The sequence below is a fragment of the Brachycentrus maculatus genome, unplaced genomic scaffold, assembly GCF_059751285.1.
Source record: "Brachycentrus maculatus isolate JH-2025_06_01 unplaced genomic scaffold, ASM5975128v1 h1tg000040l, whole genome shotgun sequence".
Lineage (NCBI taxonomy): Eukaryota > Metazoa > Arthropoda > Insecta > Trichoptera > Brachycentridae > Brachycentrus > Brachycentrus maculatus.
In genome coordinates, this window is record NW_028280794.1 from 338,944 (window position 1) to 362,382 (window position 23,439).

The 23,439-nt window shown below is 33.8% G+C and overlaps 1 protein-coding gene across 3 annotated transcripts in view; it reads left to right on the plus strand.

The window, feature by feature from the left end:
- Positions 1 to 15,864, plus strand: part of LOC148312429 (centaurin-gamma-1A-like) — a 309,281-nt gene extending 293,417 nt beyond the window's left edge. For all 3 annotated transcript variants that reach the window (XM_088277267.1, XM_088277268.1, XM_088277269.1), the window contains 11 exons: positions 4,470 to 4,611; positions 4,703 to 4,837; positions 7,094 to 7,275; positions 7,855 to 8,382; positions 9,385 to 9,559; positions 10,613 to 10,879; positions 11,180 to 11,392; positions 12,331 to 12,448; positions 13,197 to 13,316; positions 13,965 to 14,184; positions 14,820 to 15,864. In XM_088277267.1, the coding sequence (XP_088133393.1) occupies positions 4,470 to 4,611; positions 4,703 to 4,837; positions 7,094 to 7,275; positions 7,855 to 8,382; positions 9,385 to 9,559; positions 10,613 to 10,879; positions 11,180 to 11,392; positions 12,331 to 12,448; positions 13,197 to 13,316; positions 13,965 to 14,184; positions 14,820 to 15,437 (2,718 nt within the window). In that variant the 3' untranslated portion in view covers positions 15,438 to 15,864. The remainder of the gene's footprint in view (positions 1 to 4,469; positions 4,612 to 4,702; positions 4,838 to 7,093; positions 7,276 to 7,854; positions 8,383 to 9,384; positions 9,560 to 10,612; positions 10,880 to 11,179; positions 11,393 to 12,330; positions 12,449 to 13,196; positions 13,317 to 13,964; positions 14,185 to 14,819) is intronic.
- The last annotated feature ends 7,575 nt before the right edge of the window (positions 15,865 to 23,439 follow it).

Consider the following 23,439-nt stretch of genomic DNA (forward strand, 5'->3'; position numbering starts at 1 on the left):
TTTTTTTAATTTTTCAACTCATAATTATTTTTAAACGAAATACTTGACAGGGGGTCGATCTGTAAATACGTGAGATGTCAGTAAATTTAACTTCGTATTCGTTAAAAACATTTTTTATCATTATTTTAAATCGAATATAAACTTTCTGACATAACGGACTGAAGTTTCAAAACGCCTAAGGCGTTAAAAGCGAAGTCCGAAATAATCTTTAATTTAACTACACTTTTTTTTCCTACCATATATAAATATATGTAGTTTTCCCATAAAGGATTAATAGATTGGTACAATATAATAGCAAATTCCAAGATCAATTGAAATTGAACATTTATTTGGCTCATTTTGCAATCGGCGAGAATTGAACTGCGACGCCAGTATCGCAGTCAAGCGTCTACCCGACTACGCAACGATACCTGTTATCTTTCTCTTTCTCAATAATTTTATCCTATTTTTTTTACGAATAAGTACTCTAGTAAAAACGCTATTTCAATCCCCTCATTAAATTGTGAAATTTGACTTGGGCGCCATCAAATTCGTGCAGTCTTAAATTTGTACCCGAATAAATAAATGACTACCTACGTAGTGGGTTATCCTTCCAATTTTCACCCCGAAAGCCACCCCACGAGCTGTTGGGGGGTTTCCCCTACAGCGAAATGCCTCCCTCGCCCTTCAGTTTCATCCGTTCCCCTGTGAGGGTGGTCGTGTTTTAGATTCGTGGCAGAACCCGCTGACATATCCGAAGGTCCAATATTATCGTTTTCAGATCGGTTTATTATATCAACATAGCAATCGTTATTTTACGTCGATCTTTAATATGCAATAAATTCAGCCTGGATCTAACTTAAACTTTGTTTTTTTTTATTCCCGCCCGTTTTTTGTGATTATTTTTTAGACAGTGCAGCACTTTGATAATAGTGTATTCAGCGAGTACTGCGGATACGTAAGTTTTTCATATAAAAACTAATTACCATATACTTATTTGATATTGAAATTTATCTTTTTAAAATGCTAATGCGGTTTCCAACTCGTATTCGTGTACGTTATGATCAATTTTATTCTTCTTTGACCAATTCAGTTTCCTATGCATCACTGGCGAACACTGAGTGAAGAAGTCGAATATTGAACGACAATTGACGAAATCGTTATGAAATCTACTTGTAGCTTAGTTACTTTATTTCATGCTGAATTGAAACACAAAAGTAACTCTCTTATTTATAACTTTTACCTAATTTATCAATATTTTCTTGTATTGCTCTCATTACGATTTCTTAGTAAAACGTGTGTTTTACGTGAAGCTAAAGGGTTATTTTAAAATCTAACATAGGTTTATTAACAATGTGTTGAGCTGTTTATCATCCAAAATGTAAATAGTGTTGTAGTCAATCATGGTTAGAATGACGAATATTACACAGTTTATAAAGAAATCTCTTAAACCAGTCTACGATACATCTTAAGACTCGTTGATACTCAGTTATCCATATTTCTATCTCATTTGTTTCCTCGTGTATGTTGAGATATCAATACGGAACAGTCTTAAAAGGTTTGATTTTTAAGCTTTATTGCATTTTCGTAGTGTGCGTAACAACTTATTCATAAATTCTAACTCTTAACTGCACCCGATGGTGCATAAGGGACTGCACCGTATTGACGCAGTGTTATCTTGATCGTTATTTACATGAAGGCAAGGTGTTCACTCCTACGCTCCAGGGACTAGTCCAGGGTTATATTAAATACATATTAGAGTGTTATATCACTAATATTTATCACCCCCCCCCCACCCTGGGAATCAACCTCCAGCACGGTAGCTAAACACGCTAACCATTACACCACGGAGGCGGCATGTATTAATAAATAATGAGATAAAACTGTTTGTATTGGGTAAGGTAATAACACGTGAGTTGCATAAAGCACTCTTGCTTCCTAGTTTTCCTTTATTCCATCACCTTGGGCAGGTGTTTCCATTCTATTGGTTTCAACTTTCAATCAATTTCTTTTTCTTCTCTTCTCGTTTGAATGAACAACTGGTTTCCTGGGAGAAATGCTTCTGGTTTCTGCCTTGAACCAGAATGATTAGTTTTTAAACGGTCGTTTAAATCGACTATTAATAGCTATTATAATTGATTGTAAGGAATGCCGTTATTATCATTTTTCAATCATCAATTTTATGCATCGTCTGTTAAAGTTTCTACTAAAGAAACCGCCATTTCATTTACGCCGTGAAATCATAAATCAATATCATAAAAGATTCACATATATTTATTTTCAATTGGTTTGGGTGTTTGTGATGTATTTTTCACATTTACCTCCCTATCCTTACTGTCCTACCTGCAGACAAGCCTCTAAAAGTAGAAGCTTTGCGGGTAATTCCTTTAAAAAATCAACCTATTGATAAATCTCATAATCTTAAATAACCAACAAACCATCACCCCGCTTCCCCGCAGGGGTAGGCAGAGAGAATTGAACGCCACACTGATCTGTCTTTGCAAAAAATCTTCGCCTCTTCCATATTCATGCATCTCCTCATACATACCCGCAGATTATTCTGACTCTTAACCTGACCACTTACAATTTTTCATTTGAAATACTTGATCATGCCTAATTTTTATTTGCTCATTTTAATTATAGTTCTCTCTTCACTCATTCACTTCACAATTTTGCTTTGATGATTACGATTATTAGTCGAATACTCAAACCTATGGTAATAATTCGAATGACGATTACCTACCTTAATAATATTAATTGTAACCGTTTCATCTCTAATATATATATTTTTAATTTTATGTGCTATACGCCTATTTAATTTGTTTCCATGAAAGATAAAAGCGATTTATTATTAATAATATTATCAAACAGAATATGATTACATTTTGTCTCAGTATACAATTTTAATTATTTCGTCTATGGTCTATGTCTATATGAAGTGTCGAACGCGACACACGTTAAACTTGTACATATTTTTCTTGTTCCATTTTCTTTCACAAGGCTATAAATAATAAAAGAATTTAAAACATCAATAAACACCACGTACCTAATAACGACTTCTTCTTGGTTTCTCTAGGACTTGTTATTTATGCATTGGGTTTTGGTCGATAGTTCAGTACAAAACGAAAAACAAAATCGAAGATCTTTCCTCTTTGAACCTTTATTGGGGTCACGAGGCTTAATGCTCAGTTGAGTCTCTCCCTGATATGTGCAAAAGTGGTGTATACCATATTGAACTCTCCTTCTATGTGGTGTATTCGATTTAAACTACTTATTTTCGTAAAAGATCTTCAAAAATGAAATTTCATTTTATATCTACATAAAAAAGTACAAATTTAAATACGGGTTGTCCTACAATTTCTTCATTTTATGTGGTTTTTTTATTTCATTTTTAAATATTCATATTATTTACAAAATATTAATTATTTACTGTATCCGGCCACCCGTTGCTATGCCCCAATGTAGTTAAATGGAAAATAAAGAAAATAGAAAGCACACGTTTACAATGCTTGTGAAACAATGAAAATATATTTTTATTAATCTGAAACAACGGTGCAATCGAAAACATTGAAATGCGCAGTGACAGCAGCCATCAAGAACCATACTGTGCCCCATGATATTGAGTGAATGACTTTAGAATATTTAAAAGTTTGAACATATGAACATGAATATTTTTATATTTTGTAATTGGAGATATTCCAAAATTTGTGAACAAGTATTTGGACACACTCAAAATGTTGTTAATGAATATTTTTATTTATATAGATGATTAATTAATAATTTATATGTTACCTACTTAGTATTTTTGCTGATAGCTTATCATAATTGACCCCAAAGTCCTTTAAAATAAATGGAATACATACCTACAAAGTTATGACAGTAATAATACTAGTAATAATGGGACGATCAATTAATTACATTATCGTTCGACGTAGATATGTGTGTGTAATATATATAAATCATTCCATTATCTTTTTTTTATTTATTTATTTTTTGGTACTGTACTCTGATCGTTTAATAAATTAGTACATATTGTATCCATCTCATGTTACTTTCCTTTGTGCGAAGTCTGGTTCGTGTACCGGAGGGTTGATTGAATTCTGGAAAGATCCCTTTATGAAACCTTATCATAGAATTTCCCGCGCAACCTCGTGTCACTCTGTCTCGGCAATTTGGCGGGAGTATTTTCCTCTCTTGATATAGGCAATTTCTCTGACTTGTATACATTTTCTTATCGCTGTATTTTCAAGTTGATATGAAATCAGCGCTGTACGCGATGGGGCTGCAAAAGCAATTTTCTTCGTAAACCTTTATTTTTCGTATCAAATTTAGATTCTAGGATAGACGTGTAAAGATGTAGACGCCTACATAATCAGGAATGTTCACAGTGATATATGTAAAACGACTTTTCGCTGAATAGGGATGCTGAATTTTTTTTCAAGAAATGTCACTATGAAAAATTTTTTAAATCCTGATTCGTCTTTTCACAGTTTGCCGCTTGGGTCGATGCTGTTATTTTCGTGTTCAGCCTCGAGAATGAAGCGAGTTTCAACGCCATTTACACATACTACCACAAAATGGCGCATTTGAGAAACTCCACGGAAATACCCTTCATCTTGGTTGGTACACAAGGTAAGCTCTATTTACTTGTACAAAAAGTTTAAACACCCATTATTTAATTGTTGAACAAAATACAATTATTTATTGTTAATTCCTTTTGCAGATACTATTAGCGAAGATAGCCCCCGGGTGATAGATGACGTAAAAGCTCGAAAACTCGCCAGTGAATTGAAAAGGTGTTCATATTACGAAACGTGCGCTACGTACGGGCTAAACGTCGAACGTGTATTTCAAGATGGTAAGTCCTTTTTTTACACATTAAATCAATCGAGTAAAATATAGTTTCAAAAAGAGAAAGAATTGTAATATACGGTACAATTAATAGTAATACAAAATAAAACAAACGCATATTATTTTTCTAAAACGTAATTATCATTTTAAAATACGGTAAAATATTTTTTGCGTAGTGTAAACCCTACGTTTTTTATGATTCGGAACACACCTGCGCACCATAGACAACATAAATCTAGGGAACGTTGCTATTATCCACTGGCAACCCTATTCAGGTCGTTGTTTACATTTCTGACAGTTGGTAGCACGTCTTTGTACTTTCGTGAAGGAATGCGATCTAAATAGTTTTTGATGGGTTTATTTTATGAATTTCTTGAATGAAAACATGGATAAAATCAACGTTTTTGGCGATATGTCGCCTTTACCTAGTTTAAGAAGGCGAAGTTCGTGCTACAATTTGCAGAAAGCCGAGTTACACGGCCGTCGGATTTCGTCGAAATTTACGCGTTTGTATTATTTTCTATTCCTTTCTCAAATTTAAAAACATCATTTGCATTATACCAAAAGGTTTTATTCAAGCTGTTAAACGAAATCACACGATTCCTATGAATATCTAGCGAATCTAAAATAATATTAATAATGGACAGCTTTTGTCCAATTTGTTATTTGCTCAATCGCTTTATTTTGTCTAAATCCCTTTAAAAATGCATATTATTTTTTGTGTCATGTATTAAAAGTAAGTTAAAGAATGATGAACTAATTTTTAAATACACTAGATAATTACGACATTAAATCACAATAAATAAAACATTTTTATTTCATTTAAATTAACAGATATTTATGAAATTATAAAAAAATGTATTTGTACACAATATTATGGTTACTTCTTGCTTGATTAATTTAACAAAGGGTTATGTGATTCAGTGTGTGTGTTTTTTATCTTATCAAACTTATATTTATCTTACAATTTATCATCATTATGACTTCTTTATAAATGTATTTTACATTACTTTTAATTGACAACTTGGCTTTATATACTGTGATTTCCTACTGTTTAATTTTAAAGTGTGCTATAAAGGTACAAACGTCAAAAAAATATTACTTAAAGTAATTCTTCTTTCTAAATGAGGGTGATTATTTATTTGAATGTTTATTTTTAAATAATGTATTGTTAGTTTTTAACAGTAAAACAAGTGCCAAAAATGAATTATGTGAATAAATTGAAGCCTGCAATATAAAATAAAATACTTATAGACTGTCTGGATTGTAACAAAATTTCTGTGAGTTTCCACATATTTTTTACTTATCATATCCATGTGAACAATTCATGCCACTAATGGCATGAATTGTTCACATGGATATGATAAGTAAAAAATATGATGGGAAAATACATAATATTTTGAGATAGTAAAGAATGATTTTCGTATAATTTATATTTGAAGCACTAACTTTGTGATTTTCCATTTTATAATTAAAATGTAACTTTGTTTTAAAATGACAATTTATAGTGATTTTAAAACAAAGTTACATTTCAATTATAAAATGATTTTTGTATTTAATGTGACACTGGGCGCTTGCAGATGTCTCTTTGGTGCTCCACCTCACTCCCTTGTAGTGTTGGTTCATTATATAATTTCTCTACCATGGCATTCTGAAGATGGCTCCTGTAATGCTGGTTAAACGGCGGGAATAAGTAACATTGACACTTAGCATAAATACCCCATCATTTTCTAAACGGCCCTAAAAATATATTTGATAAAAATTTTATTTTTTATTAAAGTTTTTCTCTTTACTTAAGTTTTATTTTTGATAATATGTTCAACCATTTCATGCATAGGTTTTTTTTTCCACAAAAATAGAACTAAAAATTTCAGGTTTTTAAACATTTATTTAAAGATCTAACGTTATTTTAACGTTATCCAGTCCAAAGAAACAAACCAGAAGCAATAAAACTGAACCTTGTATAAAAAATTAATCCTTTGAATTATTTGTTTTTTAAATGTTTATTAATATATAAACAAGTAAAAGCTGATGAAACAACTTGCACAAACCTCTACGAGCGTCAAGTGGCGACTGCCAAGCTCAGTTTGGTTATTTATCTTCTGTAACGCAAACTAGTCGAAACATGTGAGCAGTGCTTGGGTTGGCGCTATACGATACATGCTCGGTTCGCAAACACTGCTCATTCAAAGGATGAAGTGCTTAATAATAAATTTGATCATTTGATAATATGTCATTAACAGTATTTTATTTTTGATTGCAGCTTGTCAGAAGATAGTGCAGCAGCGCCTGTCTTCGTCCACTTCATGCCTCACGCCCGGTAACTCTCGGCCCTCCACCCCCCTCGGAGTGCAGCCGCCCGGGGCCCCGCTGAGGGCGCAGCCCAACGTGTCCAGTCTGCACCCCTCGCATTCACCCAACCACGCCAATTATCAGCATAATAAGGTAAATAATGATCATCTTCTCTTTCCCATGGAATAGGTATGGTTTAATGCAATTTTATGTCTCAGATGTTGTCTCATGTCATCCTTAATGTCTTGCTAAACTATGTCTTATTCAAGTGAAATAGGAATAGTATTCTCCTTCCTGCCTCCGAGTGTAATACTAAACTGGAGGTTCCGGATTTCATTCCCAAGGAGGTCAAAATAGTGTTATCTGACCTCCTTGGAATCCTTAAGGCTACATGTGAGACCACATGCGACCTTAAGGCCGCATGTAGTCTCACATATGGCCATACGGATTTCAAGGAGGTCAAATAACACTTTTGACCTCCTTGGGAATGAAATCGGGAACCTCCAGCTTTGTATTACACTCGGAGGCAGGTAGGGGAATACTGCCTCCGAGTGTTTTAAATTTATATTATTATAAATTTAAAATATTGTTTTAAATTTAAATTCATCTATATTGTTTTAAATTTAATTTAATTTGACGTTGAAAGTCAGCAAAAAATAAAGTATGTCTAAAGGTGCCCAGTATGAAAAATACGTGATTTAAAAGGTTATTAATATTTTTTCATGATTGCAGGATACATTGTCCAGAGGGCATCACACACTGTCTGGCTCCTCAAACCACATACACAGGACCATGGCAGGGCCCAACGACAATGCTCCCACGCAAGTTGTCGACCTGCACGCCATGAACGGCCCGGACAACACTAGATGGGGGCACTCTCACACCCTGGCCAGCCACGCCTCCTCGCAAGGGCTCGTCACGATAGCGACGGAAAACAACAACATCGCCAAGTTTGCAGCCCCCGCGTGTTTGGACAACTTGCAGATACCCAACTCGGGCTACAAGGATTCCAAAGACCTCCCCACGCCGTCCTCAACTCCTACCACCTCGAGAAAGACGAGAAGAAGATCAAATCTCTTCACGCCCTCTAAGAAGGGTGACGACAAGTTCAAAAATGGAGAGCTCGGATCGGGAAGAGCTATCCCGATAAAGCAAGGGTACTTGTACAAGAAGAGCAGCAAAGCTCTGAATAAGGAGTGGAAGAAAAAGTATGTGGCGCTGTGCGATGATGGCAGGTTGACTTACCATCCGAGCATCAATGTAAGTTTTAAAAATCTATTTATTCTCACTATCTCATTTTTATTTCAAATACATGCATGAAGACTGAGCGAATTTGCTTATGCGCTTAGTTAAAAAAGTGATTTGTTCACTTCTCACGGTCTATTTTATTTCAACAAGTTTTAATTTGTCAGAGAAATGAAATTTTAAAAATGATTTTGCCTTGACTTGCAAATCTCTATGTGCATTTCATCTTTTTCTTTACTCACCTTTATCTGCACCCAATGGTGCATAAGACACTACATCTTGTCGACACAATGTTATCTAGATTGTTAATTACAAGGCAAGGTGATTAGTCCTTCGTTTCATGCACCAGTTCAGAGTGAGAAATCACTTCTATATTTTTTTGACCTCTCTGGGAATCTTTCCCGGGACCTCCATTAATGTAGCCAAACGCACTAACTGCTACACTGTAGATGCACCCATATGTCTATTTAACCTTCCCTTGCCAGTTATATGTATTTACTACAACTTACCTTTGGAAATGAGAGTATCAGTATAAAATATAATAGATACGAGCTCAGAATTTTTGTTTTCCTCTGTAATATGATTATGTATTACATGAAAGTATTATTTCTGAAAAATCGGGGATAGAACACCAATACACAAACATATGTCGTTGCTTTGCGTATACGCGCATGTCGTAGCAAGTTTAGTAGTGCACAAACCATCGTACGCAGCGGTCATGTCGCTTCGCTAGTTATTGCGGCTACTTGCGATGATGTTTTTTAATATCATTTTCAAAAACTTTTCAGAGCTAACATTACAAAATAGTTACATTTCAACTTCAATTATGGTCAATAAAAGCAACATTTAGGAACATTCACATTTTTCCCGTTTTTAAACCACATTTTCATATGGTGTACAAAATATAACCGGTGCACGCGGAAGTTTTTAGCACTGTAAGATAAAGGTTAAACTACATAACAAAAATACCTATGTTTTGTATATTCATAAAAATAATTGGTGTTTTAATTTGTCCAGGACTACATGGAAAATGTTCACGGCAAGGAGATATCTCTGCAGTATGTGACGGTCAAGGTGCCCGGACAGAAACCGCGAGGCTCCAAATCCATAATCACCACTCTCCCCGGCGGTCACCAGAACTACAACAACGGGGGCAATCTTAACGACGGCATCGGTGGACTGTCACTGAGCAGTGAGTACATACGTAATTCTTTTTTACAAATCCCACAAGTACATTATAAAATGCTGCAAATTCACCGGCTCATCAGGTCAGTTGGTTCTAAACATTAAATATTGCCTTGGAAGTTAAATTAAAATTTTTTGAGGTGACGGTGTTAATTTAGTGATTTAAACAATCAAATAGTGTTTTATTTATTGTTTTGGCTTTCACTTTGTGGTAAGACATGATTAAACGGTGAAAGAGTAATTAAATGATTTAACACTTTTTTCAATTATTCTCTCTCAAAAATCGTTACCATTGTGCAGATTTACTTTTAGGATACTTTTATTTCTTTTGATCATTTATGTAATGTTTTTTTTTTCATTGTATTTTAAATAATGTATGCTTATATCATATGAGCTTTAGAGTTTGCACACTTCACCTCAAGGTTTGGAATAATAGTAAAAAAGTACTCAAAGTAGTGAAAATAATTTATTTTTTCCTTATATATTTGATCCATTTTCATAAATGAATGCCTTATTCAACTTGTCCGCCTCCGTAGTGTAATGGTCAGCACGCTCGGCTACCGTTCTGGAGGACCCGGGTTCGATTCCCAGGGGGGGTAAGAATAAATATGAGTGATTTTTTCACTGTAATATTTATTCAATATTACCCTGGACTGGTACTTCAAGCGGAGGGCTGATCACCTTTCCTTCATGTGTAAACGATCAAGATAACACTGCGTTTATATGACGCAGTGCCCTATGCACCATTGGGGTGCGGATAAGAGTTTTATTATTTATATTATATTCAACTTGAGTTAGCCATTACTATCATCCGATTAGTCAAAAAATATTTTTTGAATCAAGTTAAGAATTGAATTATTATTCCAATGAATGATCGATTGAATTTCTACATTCTTGTACAACGCCTAAAAAAACAAACATAAAAAAATTAATAGCAGTGTGTATGTCACCTTAATAAATATTATCAGGTTAATCAACTATTTTTCATTTTACCATATTAAAAATAAGAAATAGTTATGTGTTCACAAAAGTGACATAACAATTTATTTTTAACCACCAGCGTATCAATCAAAGGATGGCAAAATGCAGAGGCTCACCGATAAGGTACTTCTGACGGCTTACGAAGTCCTGAAAGAACCCGGCCGGAACGCGGCTCCGCCAGGGAACGCGGGGCAGGAGGACCTCAGCTCTTCCAGCAGTCTCGTCGTGCCGACTAACGGCGATACCAACACCCTGGGGGCTGGCTCCAAGATGGAAACTCCTCATGTCAAGAAGAGACACAGAAGGATGAAGAGTAGTGGATTGAAGAAGGACGGTGATGGTGATGGTGAGATTTTTTATTTTATTATTTTGTGTCTAAAAAATTAGTTTTTTAAAAATATTTAACATAATCTGCCAAAATTCATTAAGTTAGGAATAAAATGGAATAGAATAATCAATACTCTTGCAAAACTTGCTAGCTGATCGACAGTTCACTTGCTAAAATATCTTAAAAAAGCTCAAATCGGTAGAAGATTTAATACTATATCGGCTGCCGCCATTGGCTAAAATGTAAATTTTGTTTTTCAATTTTATGTTTAATTTCTTGAGCTTTTAATAAATTTCTTTTTCATTTATCATATTCCAGATCAAGAGGTGTATGAGTTCTGCATCGTCTCTCTGGACGGCAAGAGCTGGCGCTTCGAGGCCGGCAGCTGTGAGGAGCGAGACGCCTGGGTGAGCGCCGTGGACAAGCAGATCCTGGCCTCGCTGCAGGGCCCCGGGGGGGCGGAGGCCTCCATCTCGAGGCACGTCCATCTCGTGCCCGGCAATGCGACGTGCGTGGATTGCGATGCACTCGGTGAGTTGGCAATTTCAATCATCAGTTTGTGACTATTGCTCATAGGGTTGTGAGATTGAGTACCGCATATATCAGGGGTAAGAAAATTTTTGACTGCCGGGCCAAATTTTTTATAATTGTAACGCATTAAGAACTCGCCTCTGGTGGTACTGTCAATAGATATATCTCATTGAATGTAGACAACTGGATGGGAAGCTGAGAAAATGCAGTAATGCGACAGAAATTATAATTTTAACGTGCTATGGACGGGAAAGGTATTTTTACCCGTTCGGTTGATTGATGCTTAAGGACAAAAAAGGTATTTTCACTTTCTGCGTTGGCCTCGTTTCAAAGTCGGAAATGAAGGAATTACATATTTAATGTTTTTAAATAAATATTATGAACCAATCTCTTTGTTAAGGTCTTAACTAATAATAATAATAAAACCCTTATCCGCACCCCAATGGTGCATAGGGCACTGCGTCATATACACGCAGCGTTATCTTGATCGTTTACACATGAAGGAAAGGTGATCAGCGCTCCGCTTCAGGTACTGGTCCAGAGTAACATTGAATAAACATGACAGTGAAAAAATCACTTATATTTATTTTACCCCCCTTGGGAATCAAACCCGGGACCTCCAGAACGGTAGCCGAGCGTGCTGACCATTACACTACGAAGACGGACATTAAACTTAACTATATGTAGATGATTATCGAATACCATCACCAGCGATCCGCAGGCGTAAAAAACACCCGTCCTTAGTGTGTTAATATATTTTATAAAATGTTTCGGAAACAGTGCGGGCCACATGCAGCTCATAGACTTATAGAATTATCATTAATATGACTTGAAACGCTTGCTTCTATCAGATTTTTAAAATTTATATCTGTGTACATATTGTATTATGTCAATATTTTAACGATATAGATTTTTTATGTGTGATAATTCTATTCCAGATCCTGATTGGGCTAGCCTAAACCTTGGTGTCTTGATGTGCATCGAATGTTCAGGAGTTCACAGAAATCTCGGATCTCATATATCTAGAGTTAGGTCCCTCGAATTAGATGAATGGCCGTAAGTATATTTTAATATTTAAAATAATCAATTTAAAATCACCAAATAAAAAAAAATCCCTTGTCACTTAATGACAGAGCTCACAACAGCTATCTATGATTGCATTTAGAGAGCTTTTATTGCTGTATTTCTCTACTAAATGACCCTTTTATTTGTGTTCAAGATCTGAACCTGCATTATTATTCAAATATTATATTATATTATTATATTAATTAATTATATCATTATTTCAAATTTTATGCCGCTTAGACTTTAACCAGTTATTTTACTCTCAATATTTTAAGTGTGTCTGTAAAAATTTGCTACATAAAAATAAAAAATCAGAAGGTTTTCCGGCGCTTCCCAGTATGTAAAAATAATCCGGGTTTGGATCTTGCTTATAAATAAAATTATATTCAATATAGAAAGGGTTAATGTACTTTTAAAAATTATGATACTGTAGATAGCAAATCCATGGTTCAAAATCTTTCATGTGATAAATCATGCGTAATTGATTACTTAGGATATCAGCACCCAGTGGCGTGCACAGAGTTTTTAATCTGGCAGTAGGGTTGGGTAAGGATAAGGCATAGTAGGCACTGGTCGTGTTTCTATATGGAACGCGAGTAATCCAGGGTAGGCACTGCTTTTCTGCCTATATAGATTGCGCGCCTCTGTAAGCTGCCGAAGAAAGATCAGTTTTGATTTTATCTAAAATTATTTTTATATTAGCATTGCAATTTCAATTCACAAATTACTTTACTTTCAGACCCGGCCATTTGAGCGTGATGCTGTCTATAGGGAACACTCTGGCTAATTCAGTTTGGGAAGCGGATCTCAGAGGTCACACTAAACCTGTACCAACATCTTCTAGAGAAGAGAAAGAACGGTAGGGGTTTTTTTGAAAAAAATATTAAGGAAAGAGTGCATATAGTGGGTATGCTGGCAAAAAACGTTATCTTGAAAATATTAATTTTTGACTTAGTGATGCATACTATAAAATTTTCAACATTCTTTAAACTGGCAAAATACTCTAAGTTGTTTGAAATGTTATATTTATGTGGTTTTGAAAGTAAATTCAACTTAGAGTTTAATAGCGGGTATTTTATGCAGGCTAATAAAAGCTTTAAAGAACAGTGATTATTGAAACAGAGATTTTAGAGTTAACTTTTTTTGCCAATATACCCACAATATAACATATAAAATTACATAATTTTAAATATATGTTTTAATCGATAAATCAAACACAGATTTTTTGAGTCTACTAAGTTGTAACAACTCAAAAAAATCTGTGTTTGATTTATCAATTAATAGATAAATTAAAATGGAGTTCTATAAATTAAAAGCCAAATCAATAAACAATTTCTAAAACCGATTTTTCGTTCTTACCCTTTTTCCGATTTCTCGAAGTTGGAATTATATTTTTTTGTTATTATCCTACTAAATGCACTATCCACTGATTAAGCTTACATGATGTTTAATCCAAGTTGGATTTATACATTGTTTATCATCTTACTTAAATGCACTCTTCCATCAGGTGGATAAGACTGAAATACGAGCGCAAGGCTTTCCTCACTCCCTCTTCGGAGGACGTCGGGGGCGCTTGTCTGTCGGCGCTCGGGGGCGAGCTGCCCCCGCTGCTGGCGGCGCTGGCGCGTTCGCGGGCCGCCGACGTGAACACGCGCGGGGGCGGGCGCACCCCGCTGCACCTGGCCTGCGCCGCCGGAGACCTGCCAGTCGCGCAGCTGCTCATATGGGTAAGGGAATCATCCTCAAATTTACAACTATTTAGTAAAAAAATAATGATCTAATACACTTAACGCTTAGTAAAATAAAAAATCAGATTGAATTATTTAATGTATGTATGTATGTAAATTATGCATATTGTACTTACGTCATCCAAATACTCAATCCAATATTTGCCTTTTTTAAAATACACCTTAATAAGTGTATAAATTAAAGATTCATCTTAACTCTTTGCCAATTTGACCGTAAAATAGGCAAAAAATAAGCGTTTGCGAATTCGCCCATACCTGGTACGGACACAAAAAATTAGTCCTTGTAGATGTGACACCGGCAAAGAAAAAGCTTAAACTAATTATGTCTTAGTATTGGCAGTATATATTAGTAGATTTTAATGGGGTTATAGGCTAGAAATACTAGTTGAAAAACCTTTGTGTATCAGTTTTAAAAGTAGTAAAAATTTATCTTGCTCTTAACATTAAAATAAAATCATAAAAACTGAAAATTATTGTTATTTAATGCCTTGCAATAATGTATTATTTTATTATCAGAAAAAAACTGCCCTTTTTACCAGTCAAAGATATTGCTAGGTTGGGCCTCATAGGGGAAATCGTATGTTAATTATCTACATATTTATATTATCTTTCAGAATAACGCCAATCCAAACCTTCTCGATGCCGACAATATGTCATGCCTGCAGTTGGCCCATATAGCAGCAGCGCAAATGGCTACCTCAACAACTCCGAGGACGTGTCATCTCCAGGTTTCTTGTCCTGTCCACCACGTGCAGAACAACTCCGGAGCAAACTCTACAAACAGCTCCACGGGATCCACCAAGAACCTCGTTGCGCCTCCCAACTCCAATCTAAACAAGAACCAGCAAAGCTACTCGTCATCCTCTCCCAGTCAATCCAGTTCGTGCATCTGTTCCCTGTTTACCATGCTATCTCCTTTAAATTCTGCCAATTCTCTTATCGACCTGTTGATCGCTCTTCAAAACAATTCTATAGTGAACACGATATCCAATAACGCATTTGCCAACCAGAATAATGCGGTCGCCAATGCGCCGCTTAATTCCTCTCAGAATACTCTTTTTGGAGGCGGCAACGATTCACACGGAAGTGGTACGAGTCTCAATAGCAACAGTAGCGCCATAGCCGGCTTTCTCATACCAAATTCCAACACGCTAGGCAGGCAAAATAATCAAAACAACTTGAATCTCGGGAACGGAAGATGTCAGCCGACGATCGGAGGTAGCGTAGTTTAGTTGTGTGCGACTGCAGTTTAGTTTGACCGGTTGTGTTCTCGAGCGTTTCGGATGTCCTGGACTGCCAATTTGGCCGAATTATTAAGCGAGTATTTACGCGAATATTTGTTTGGATAAATTTCTAATTATTACGACTGACGTAAATCTAAATTAGAGTGAGATTTTTATCAATAGTTGAAATTTCCGATAATGCCGAGTACTTGTGTGTAAATACCACTACTGTTACCTGTAGTAGATGTGAATTGTATTATTTTGTCTTTAAAGTTTATTTTGATTATGTTAAACTATTGAAAATTATTGGTTTATCGTAGTCTTAAATTATTTGTTTTTATGATGATAGTTAGCTTTAATTTATTTAGAAATATTATTACCGAGTTAAATCTGTTGCATTCCAATTTAGTAGTAAATAAATTATTTAATGTAAGATTATTCTGTTTACCGAGTTTTATTATTTAGCTCTTCTAAATAAGTAATATATTATTAATATTTACGTATCATACATCCAGTGATATAACTTTTAAAATTTGCAATTTCCTTAATGGTATGTGTATCATACCAACCATTTGTTCTAGCACATCCGATGTTCCCGAATTCGATTAAGGATATGTATGAATAAACTAAAACCCTTACCTACATGACTGTTATAACTACATGTGTAGTATTGTGATAGTGGTGTCCTTTTACGTATATTGTAAATTCATAGTATAAACTGTTATAGAAAAATGCCTAAATAAATGTATGGAGACTGTCTGTTAAAATGTTCAGAGTAAATTTGAAAATCGGTAGCTCTCAAATAGATTTTCTGTATTCTTTGTGCTTAGATAAAAAAGTATATATATTGAAGATTGTATAGATTACATGTTTTTTAAATTTAATAACCTCTTTGGCCCGAATAAAAAGCAGTTTTGAATATTTTCATCCATATAAGTTTTAGGCTAAATTTTAAGTAATGAATATTTATCATATTATTATTTAAAATTTGCATGTCAAAGCTAATGGTGTTTGGTCATCAATCCTTAGTGTAGGAAATATTAAAGGTCCTTTGGGCATTCCTTTCATATGACGCCGAAATGTTTTAAATTTTTCAATATTCCTTTCATTCAACGTCATGTAAAAACCTAGAAAATTGTTGCAAACGTTGAATTTCATGTTTGCATTTTTTGAGAAAAACGTGGCATTATATTTAGGGCAATACAGTTTATGTATTTCTTTTCTGAATTCAAATATAAAATTTTATACTAAAACATGTTTCATATTTCATAAAATTGCAAAAAAAAAATACTGAGTATTAATATCATATTGAATTTTATCCGCCTCCGTGTCCGCCTCCGTGGTGTAATGGTCAGCGTGTTTAGCTACCGTGCTGGAGGTCCCGGGTTCGATTCCCAGGAGGGGTGAAAATAAATATTAGTGATTTTACACTGTAATATTTATTTAATATTACCCTGGACTGGTTCCTGAAGCGCAAGAGTGATCACCTTGCCTTCATGTAAGTAATGATCAAGATAACACTGCGTCAATTCGATGCAGTGCCCTATGCACCAATGGGTGCGGATAAGGGTTATAAGTAAAGTAAAGAATTTTATTGGTACTTAATCTTATGTGTATTGATGTATTTTATAATTCCATATTAATTCTCAATTTACAATACCTTTAAATACAAAAATGCTTTTTGTCAAATGAATTAAAATTATGACAACGATGGTAAATAACTTTTTTTTTATCTCGCGATAATTTTACCCAATCACCATAGTTCACACATATCTCTGATCACCCTCAGGCAATGATACTGCGCTCTCCTAACAGCATTCATTAGCGACTAGTGCCTGAGATTCAAACCTTAATTTCTGAAAACTGAGAGTATAAAGATAGCAATGATTTTTGGCATAAAACTATTGACTTCTATTAAAAGTATAAATTTATACAGAAGATAAAATATATGTCTGTAACTTATGTATGCTATGTGATTTGAGAATAGAAGTAAAAATGTTCATCTACGTATTTGATTTGACATACTATCTTATTCAAAGGTCAAGTGAACAATTTAATCTCAAAAAGGTATATGACTTATTAATATATTTATTATTATTGTAAAAAAATCAATGGTTCTCAACAAAATATGTGTTTTTTCAAATAGCAACCAAAAAAGGTAAATTTTGCATTGCGCAGACACTGGGATTGGGTTAATTGGTCAGAATTTTTTTTTTTTACTATTTTTCAATACTGTTTTTAGTTGCTCTGCCTTATTTCATTTTATTTATTTATTTATGGAGATAACATTAGATATGAAAATTTGGCATACATGTGTTCGTAAATACATAATATAAATTGATAAAGAATGTTATGTGTATAGGTCTTTTTCAGTAGCAGTAACACACACTGTAATTTGTAAAATTATACACCTCTTTAATACCATAAATATGAATGTAATGAAAAATATTTATTAAATTAGTGACTAGGAAAATAAATTATATTGTATATTACGTTTATGATCTGCTTATATGAAAGTTTTTTTTTCCAAACATCTCAGCTGCTTAATTTTCCCTGTCTTATTTGTTTAAATTTTTAAAGAATAATATTTTCCTTTTGTACAAACCAAAGAATTTGTTTTTGTATATAGGTATCTACTTTACTTTTACATATATGTATGTATTGCATAAATAATTTGTATATACACCTGTTCTTACTGAATTTATCTGCATATTACATATATTATATTTGTTGATGTTCTACCCAACATGGAATAAAAAATAATTTAATGTATCTCATGTTTTGTTTTTTATCCTGGCGTATGGGGAATACCCATCAAGTCCTTAACGTGAAAAAAAATCCCCACTTCCGCAGAGGTAGGCAGAGAGAATAGAACACCACACCTCTCTGTCTTTGCAAACAATCTTCACCTCCTCCACATTCATGCATCTCCTCATACATACCTGACGATTTTTCTGACTCCTGACCTGACCACTTTTAAATATTTGAAATACTTGATTATCCTAAGCTTTCCTCGGTCTCCCTCTCCTCTTATTTTCAACTATATTCGCTTCGTAAATTTCCCACGTTGCATTGCACAACAAACCCCGAGCTAGACGACTCAGGAATCTAGACCCAGGCAAACCACCTAAGAGATAGATTGAAATTCTTTGGCATTTTTACGAGAGTTGTTGGTTATGTTTCTAGAAACAGTTTCTATCAGCAAATATCGTGACTACTCTGCCAGTGAGTCACCATTTTACTAGCATAATGAATTCACGGAACGCATTAGAACTTTTTAAACAGAAAATAAGCATATTGCTGTTCTTAACTATGTACTCAAGTGAGTTTACCAATATTCATAAATATTTATTTTTTAAATAAATTCTCTAGAGGCATGTATGGAAAAACGAATAAGGATGTCATGATAACATTAATAAGAACACAAAACGTCTCACGAACAGCTGAAAATGGACTGTATAAACCAGCATTTACACAAAAGTCATTTTTAAGTTTTTTCATTTCAATTTGGCCTCATGCAACTGGCCTGCAGTATTTTTAACTATAGCAAGTAGTAGATGAATCCTATTGAAGTTGGAAGCGGACAACTAAAAACGAATGTTGGGATCTTTGATTTTCAATATTTTCAGCGTGTTCAAATTTTTCTTTACAAATTGTAGTATAGATCGATTTCTCAAGTATAGTTGAAGAAAATTATGGAAGTCTTAAGTCAATCATAGGTAGAATGGTGAATTCCACAAAGTATATAAAGTGGTTACATTAACCAACCTATGACAAGTTGTAAGCCCTGTAAGCTCGAACTGTCCTATCTTAATCTACGAGATATCAATAATAAAAATCTTGATACCTTTTATTTTATTCATTGGAAAATCTCACATTGTATTTGGATCATACTAATTGAAATATTGTGTTTTATTTAAATTCTTTTTAAGTTCACATAAATTATCTGCAATAAAGTTAGATTTTTCTCTGAGAATTTAAGTATAGCGACATCTTTTATTCGTTTGAAGAAAGGAAAAATATTTTGACGTTAGCTTCAGTTGAAAGCGCGTAGTTACATATTATTACAGCAGATGGCGCGCAACAGCGCCATGGAAGAAGGTAGGTACTTTATAGAAAGCAGTGCTTTCTAGATTAAATAAAATTCCTTGCTGCAATACAATGTTGCCAACTTTGCACGTAGGTAGGTACCTAACCCGTTATTTCTTATGATGATCAAACAAATAGTGATAATATAATATAATAATAGTCTACAAAACTCATTAATACTTATTTGATCATAATAAATAAAATCTATTCCAGTAATATAATGCGTCTTTGATCTGCCATTCTTCAAATTTTATTTCATTTTTTCCAAGAATTATGCCACATTTTTATTTTATTTTGTTGATTCGGCTGTTAGTTTGTGGAAATATCTTAACATAAAACACACTTTTACTTGGTTAGTATCATTATTTCTTAAAACCATTCTGATTTCGGTGCATTCACAGATTTAAATTTAAATTTAATTAATATTTTAACTTAATAGTCGTTTGGCAATTTCGATAAACGTAACAAATCAAGTTGCGTTTATATCTTATTTTAGCCTATAGGAAATAGAGTGTAGGTATTTATTAAATAATAGAATGAGGGTAAGATTCGGTGCATTATGCAAAATATAAGGATTAAACTGTCAATAAAAAAACATATTCCGGAAAGATTTCTTGAAATGATGTCATGGTGCTGTTAGTGAACAACCGCTGAACCGGAAGACATCTTTTCTAAAATAGGGACCTATCTAACCCAAAAGGAAGTTCCACCGAAGATAAAACTATGTTAAAACTTAAACTTACTGAAGCGCTTCGATAAATTCAACGTCTAGTTAGCTTTGTGGAAAAGATTCTGCAATTGAAATAATACGGTTTAACTGGCAGTTCGTAGTTAATCGGAAACTAAACAAACTTTTCCAGTGCAGAGCAGTGTGAAATTTGCATCGAATCTGGAGAAGCGTAAATAACAGAAGCATCACCTTTTGCCTGGTTTATTTAAACGTGCCGAGAATTATATATATTTTTTTTATTTATAAATAATGGCGTTGCATATAAAATATATTGCTTTTGCCAATGTGAAGTTAATTCAATAGTTTTATTTAATTATAAATTATGATAAACTTATTATTTAACTATAAATTGATGAAAAAAAATACTAAAAGATTGTATGTATAATTGGGTTTCTCCTCGCTAGGATTAGTTGGAGAATTATAATTAAATAATAATAATATTTTATTGTAGAGGTACATACCTAGAATACGCCTGAATTTATGTAAAAAAAAGGGATTACTGACTTTATATTGTTTGATATTTTTTTTGGTGAATTATAAGAGTTTTTTGATGACAAACAAAAAATATTGTTATAAGATAAGATAAGAGGATGTAAGGCTGAAATAGGGATACTTGAAAAGATTAAGAAAAGTTCTTTGGTGGTTTGGATATGTGGAGTGAATGCATAACGAGAGAATGACTAAGAATGTATGTGTTTCAAATATGGACGGAAGAACAGTACAAGGACGGCCAAAATAAACTTGGCACGACCAGATCAATCAGAACCTAAAATGTGGTGGTGTCAAAAGTTTACGTACCTATTCGAAGAGGATGTATGACTAGATGTATAGAAGTGAAAGAAGCTAGGAGTGTATATTAGGACAAAAGAGTGTGGTGTTCAATCCTCCTTGCCTAATCCTGCAGAGAAATTTTGTAAAAAGATTTTACAAAAAGAGAGATTTCAAATTTTGAAACCCCTAAAATTTTATATTTTATTTCCGTTCTTCTTAGTCGTATCCCTCGTGACTTCCAAGCAACTTCAGGTTGTCATCCCTCTCCACCCTTACCTGTCCTAAGCCATGTAGACATCCCTTAGCTCATCTCTATGAACATCTTTATTAAATGTACGGAATATGTAAATGTGAACATACATTTAATCCATTTAAAATTTCTTGATAAATTGCCAAAGTACTTATAGTATGTACATTGCTACGAAGCCATATCACTCACTCCTTTCAAGTAAGTCATAAATCAAAAAACTAGATTTTTCAGGAAAACGTTTTTAAAGTTAAAAAATTTTTATTTTATTTTTTTATTTTTATTTTATTGGAAGGAAGAACAACAGTTACAATATATGATACATACAGAATACAAAAAATAAAATCATGAGAACCAATTATAGTTCTTCACAACTATACATAAGAGAGGTCTATATAAAGGAAGAGACATGAGACAAGGATGGGATAAAGAGAAAAGGAGATGGCAGTGATAGGAAAGAAAGAAAAGGAAAGGACAGGGAATAGAATTACTTTTTTAGGTTTATAAGATTTCGAACAATTTAGCTTTAAATTTTAAAAGATTGGAGTAGAACATATCAAGGTCGGTACAACATTCATTAAATTTTCTACAACTTCGATAAATAAAGGAATTTTTTGTATAGTTCTTTGTTGGTGCTGGATTATAAAAGGTATAAAAAAATATAACACAATGTATTAAAAATAAATATCAAGCCACTTATTGAACTTTTTACTGTGCAACAGATCTTTTTAGGTAAAACCTGAAGGTTTTTTTCCATTTGAAAAATATTTAGTATATTTAAAAAAATAATTCAACAAAACTTTTTCTTCAAAATGCGAAAACAACACTTTCTGCCCTGTACCGGGTAAATATTAAGTTAAAAATATGCCTCTTTTGCTGGGATATAGTACATTTTCTGGGCATTCCGAAAACATGCACAACTGAAAATTGACGATTTTTGATTTATGACGTTCTTGAAAGGAGTAGGCCATATATTCGACTAACTATTTTTTTCCTCTTAATGCGATGGGGTATTACATATAAATATAAAAAAAACGCAGTTTGGAAGAGAAGGTCGTTTCGAAGGTAAAACATTTGGGCGGTAAAAGCTTTGGATATTTAAGCAGATACAATAAAAGGTTTAATGGTTACCTGAGTGTGCAATTAGGATTTGAACGCGAACATAAAAGTATGTTGCCCTTTAATTTTGCAATGAACCTAATAAGAGTTTAAGTGGTAAGTGGGAATTACTTAAATGTATTATGTTTTATTCCCCACCGGTATTTTATTCTTAATTACTTTAGACGCAGTTAAGAAATTTTCTAAATAACTGGGATAAATTATATGTGTAGTTTTATTTATTGTTTCGGCATTAACTTTGTGGTAAGACATGTTACAATGATTAAAGAAAACACTTGTTTTTTAAAATTAAAGTTTAACTAACTAAGTTTAAGTTAATGTTTAAGTTTAACTAAGTTTAAGTTAACTTAAGTTAAACTCAAGTGGTAAAAAACAAGTGTTTTCTTTAATCATTGTTATATGTGTAGTGTGTAAATGCATATGTATTAATTGTAATCACAAAAATAACATTATAAGGAGAAATATGCTAAAATTAACATTATAAGGAGAAAAATGCTGGGAATAAAGTTAATGGTGCACTGAAATCAGTTATAGCAAATAAAAACCTATCAGCGGAAGCTAAACTGGCATTGCACAACGGAGTCCCGGTTCCAACTCTAATGTATGGAAGTGAAACATGGAGTTGGCAAACGAAGGATGAAAGTAGACTGAATGCAGTCGAAATGCGATCTCTCAGAAGGATGTGCGACAAAACGATGTATGATAGATGTGCGAATAGTGAAATAAGGAAGGAATGCAAAGCTGAGATAAGTATTATCGATAAAATTAAGAAAGGTTTATTGAGATGGTTTGGACATGTAGAACGAATGAGTGAGGAAAGAACGGTAAAACAAATCTATGAGGCGTTAATGTTAGTGGGAAAAGAAGCAAAGGAAGACCGAGAAAAACATGGCACGATCAGGTATGCCAAATACTTGAAAGTGGTCAGGTTAGGAGTCAGTTAGGGTATGTATGAGGAGACGCATGAACGTGGAAGAGGCGAAGAATGTTTGTAAGGACAGAGTGGTGTGGCGCTCTATTCTCTCTGCCTATCCCTGCAGGGAAGCGGCGTGATG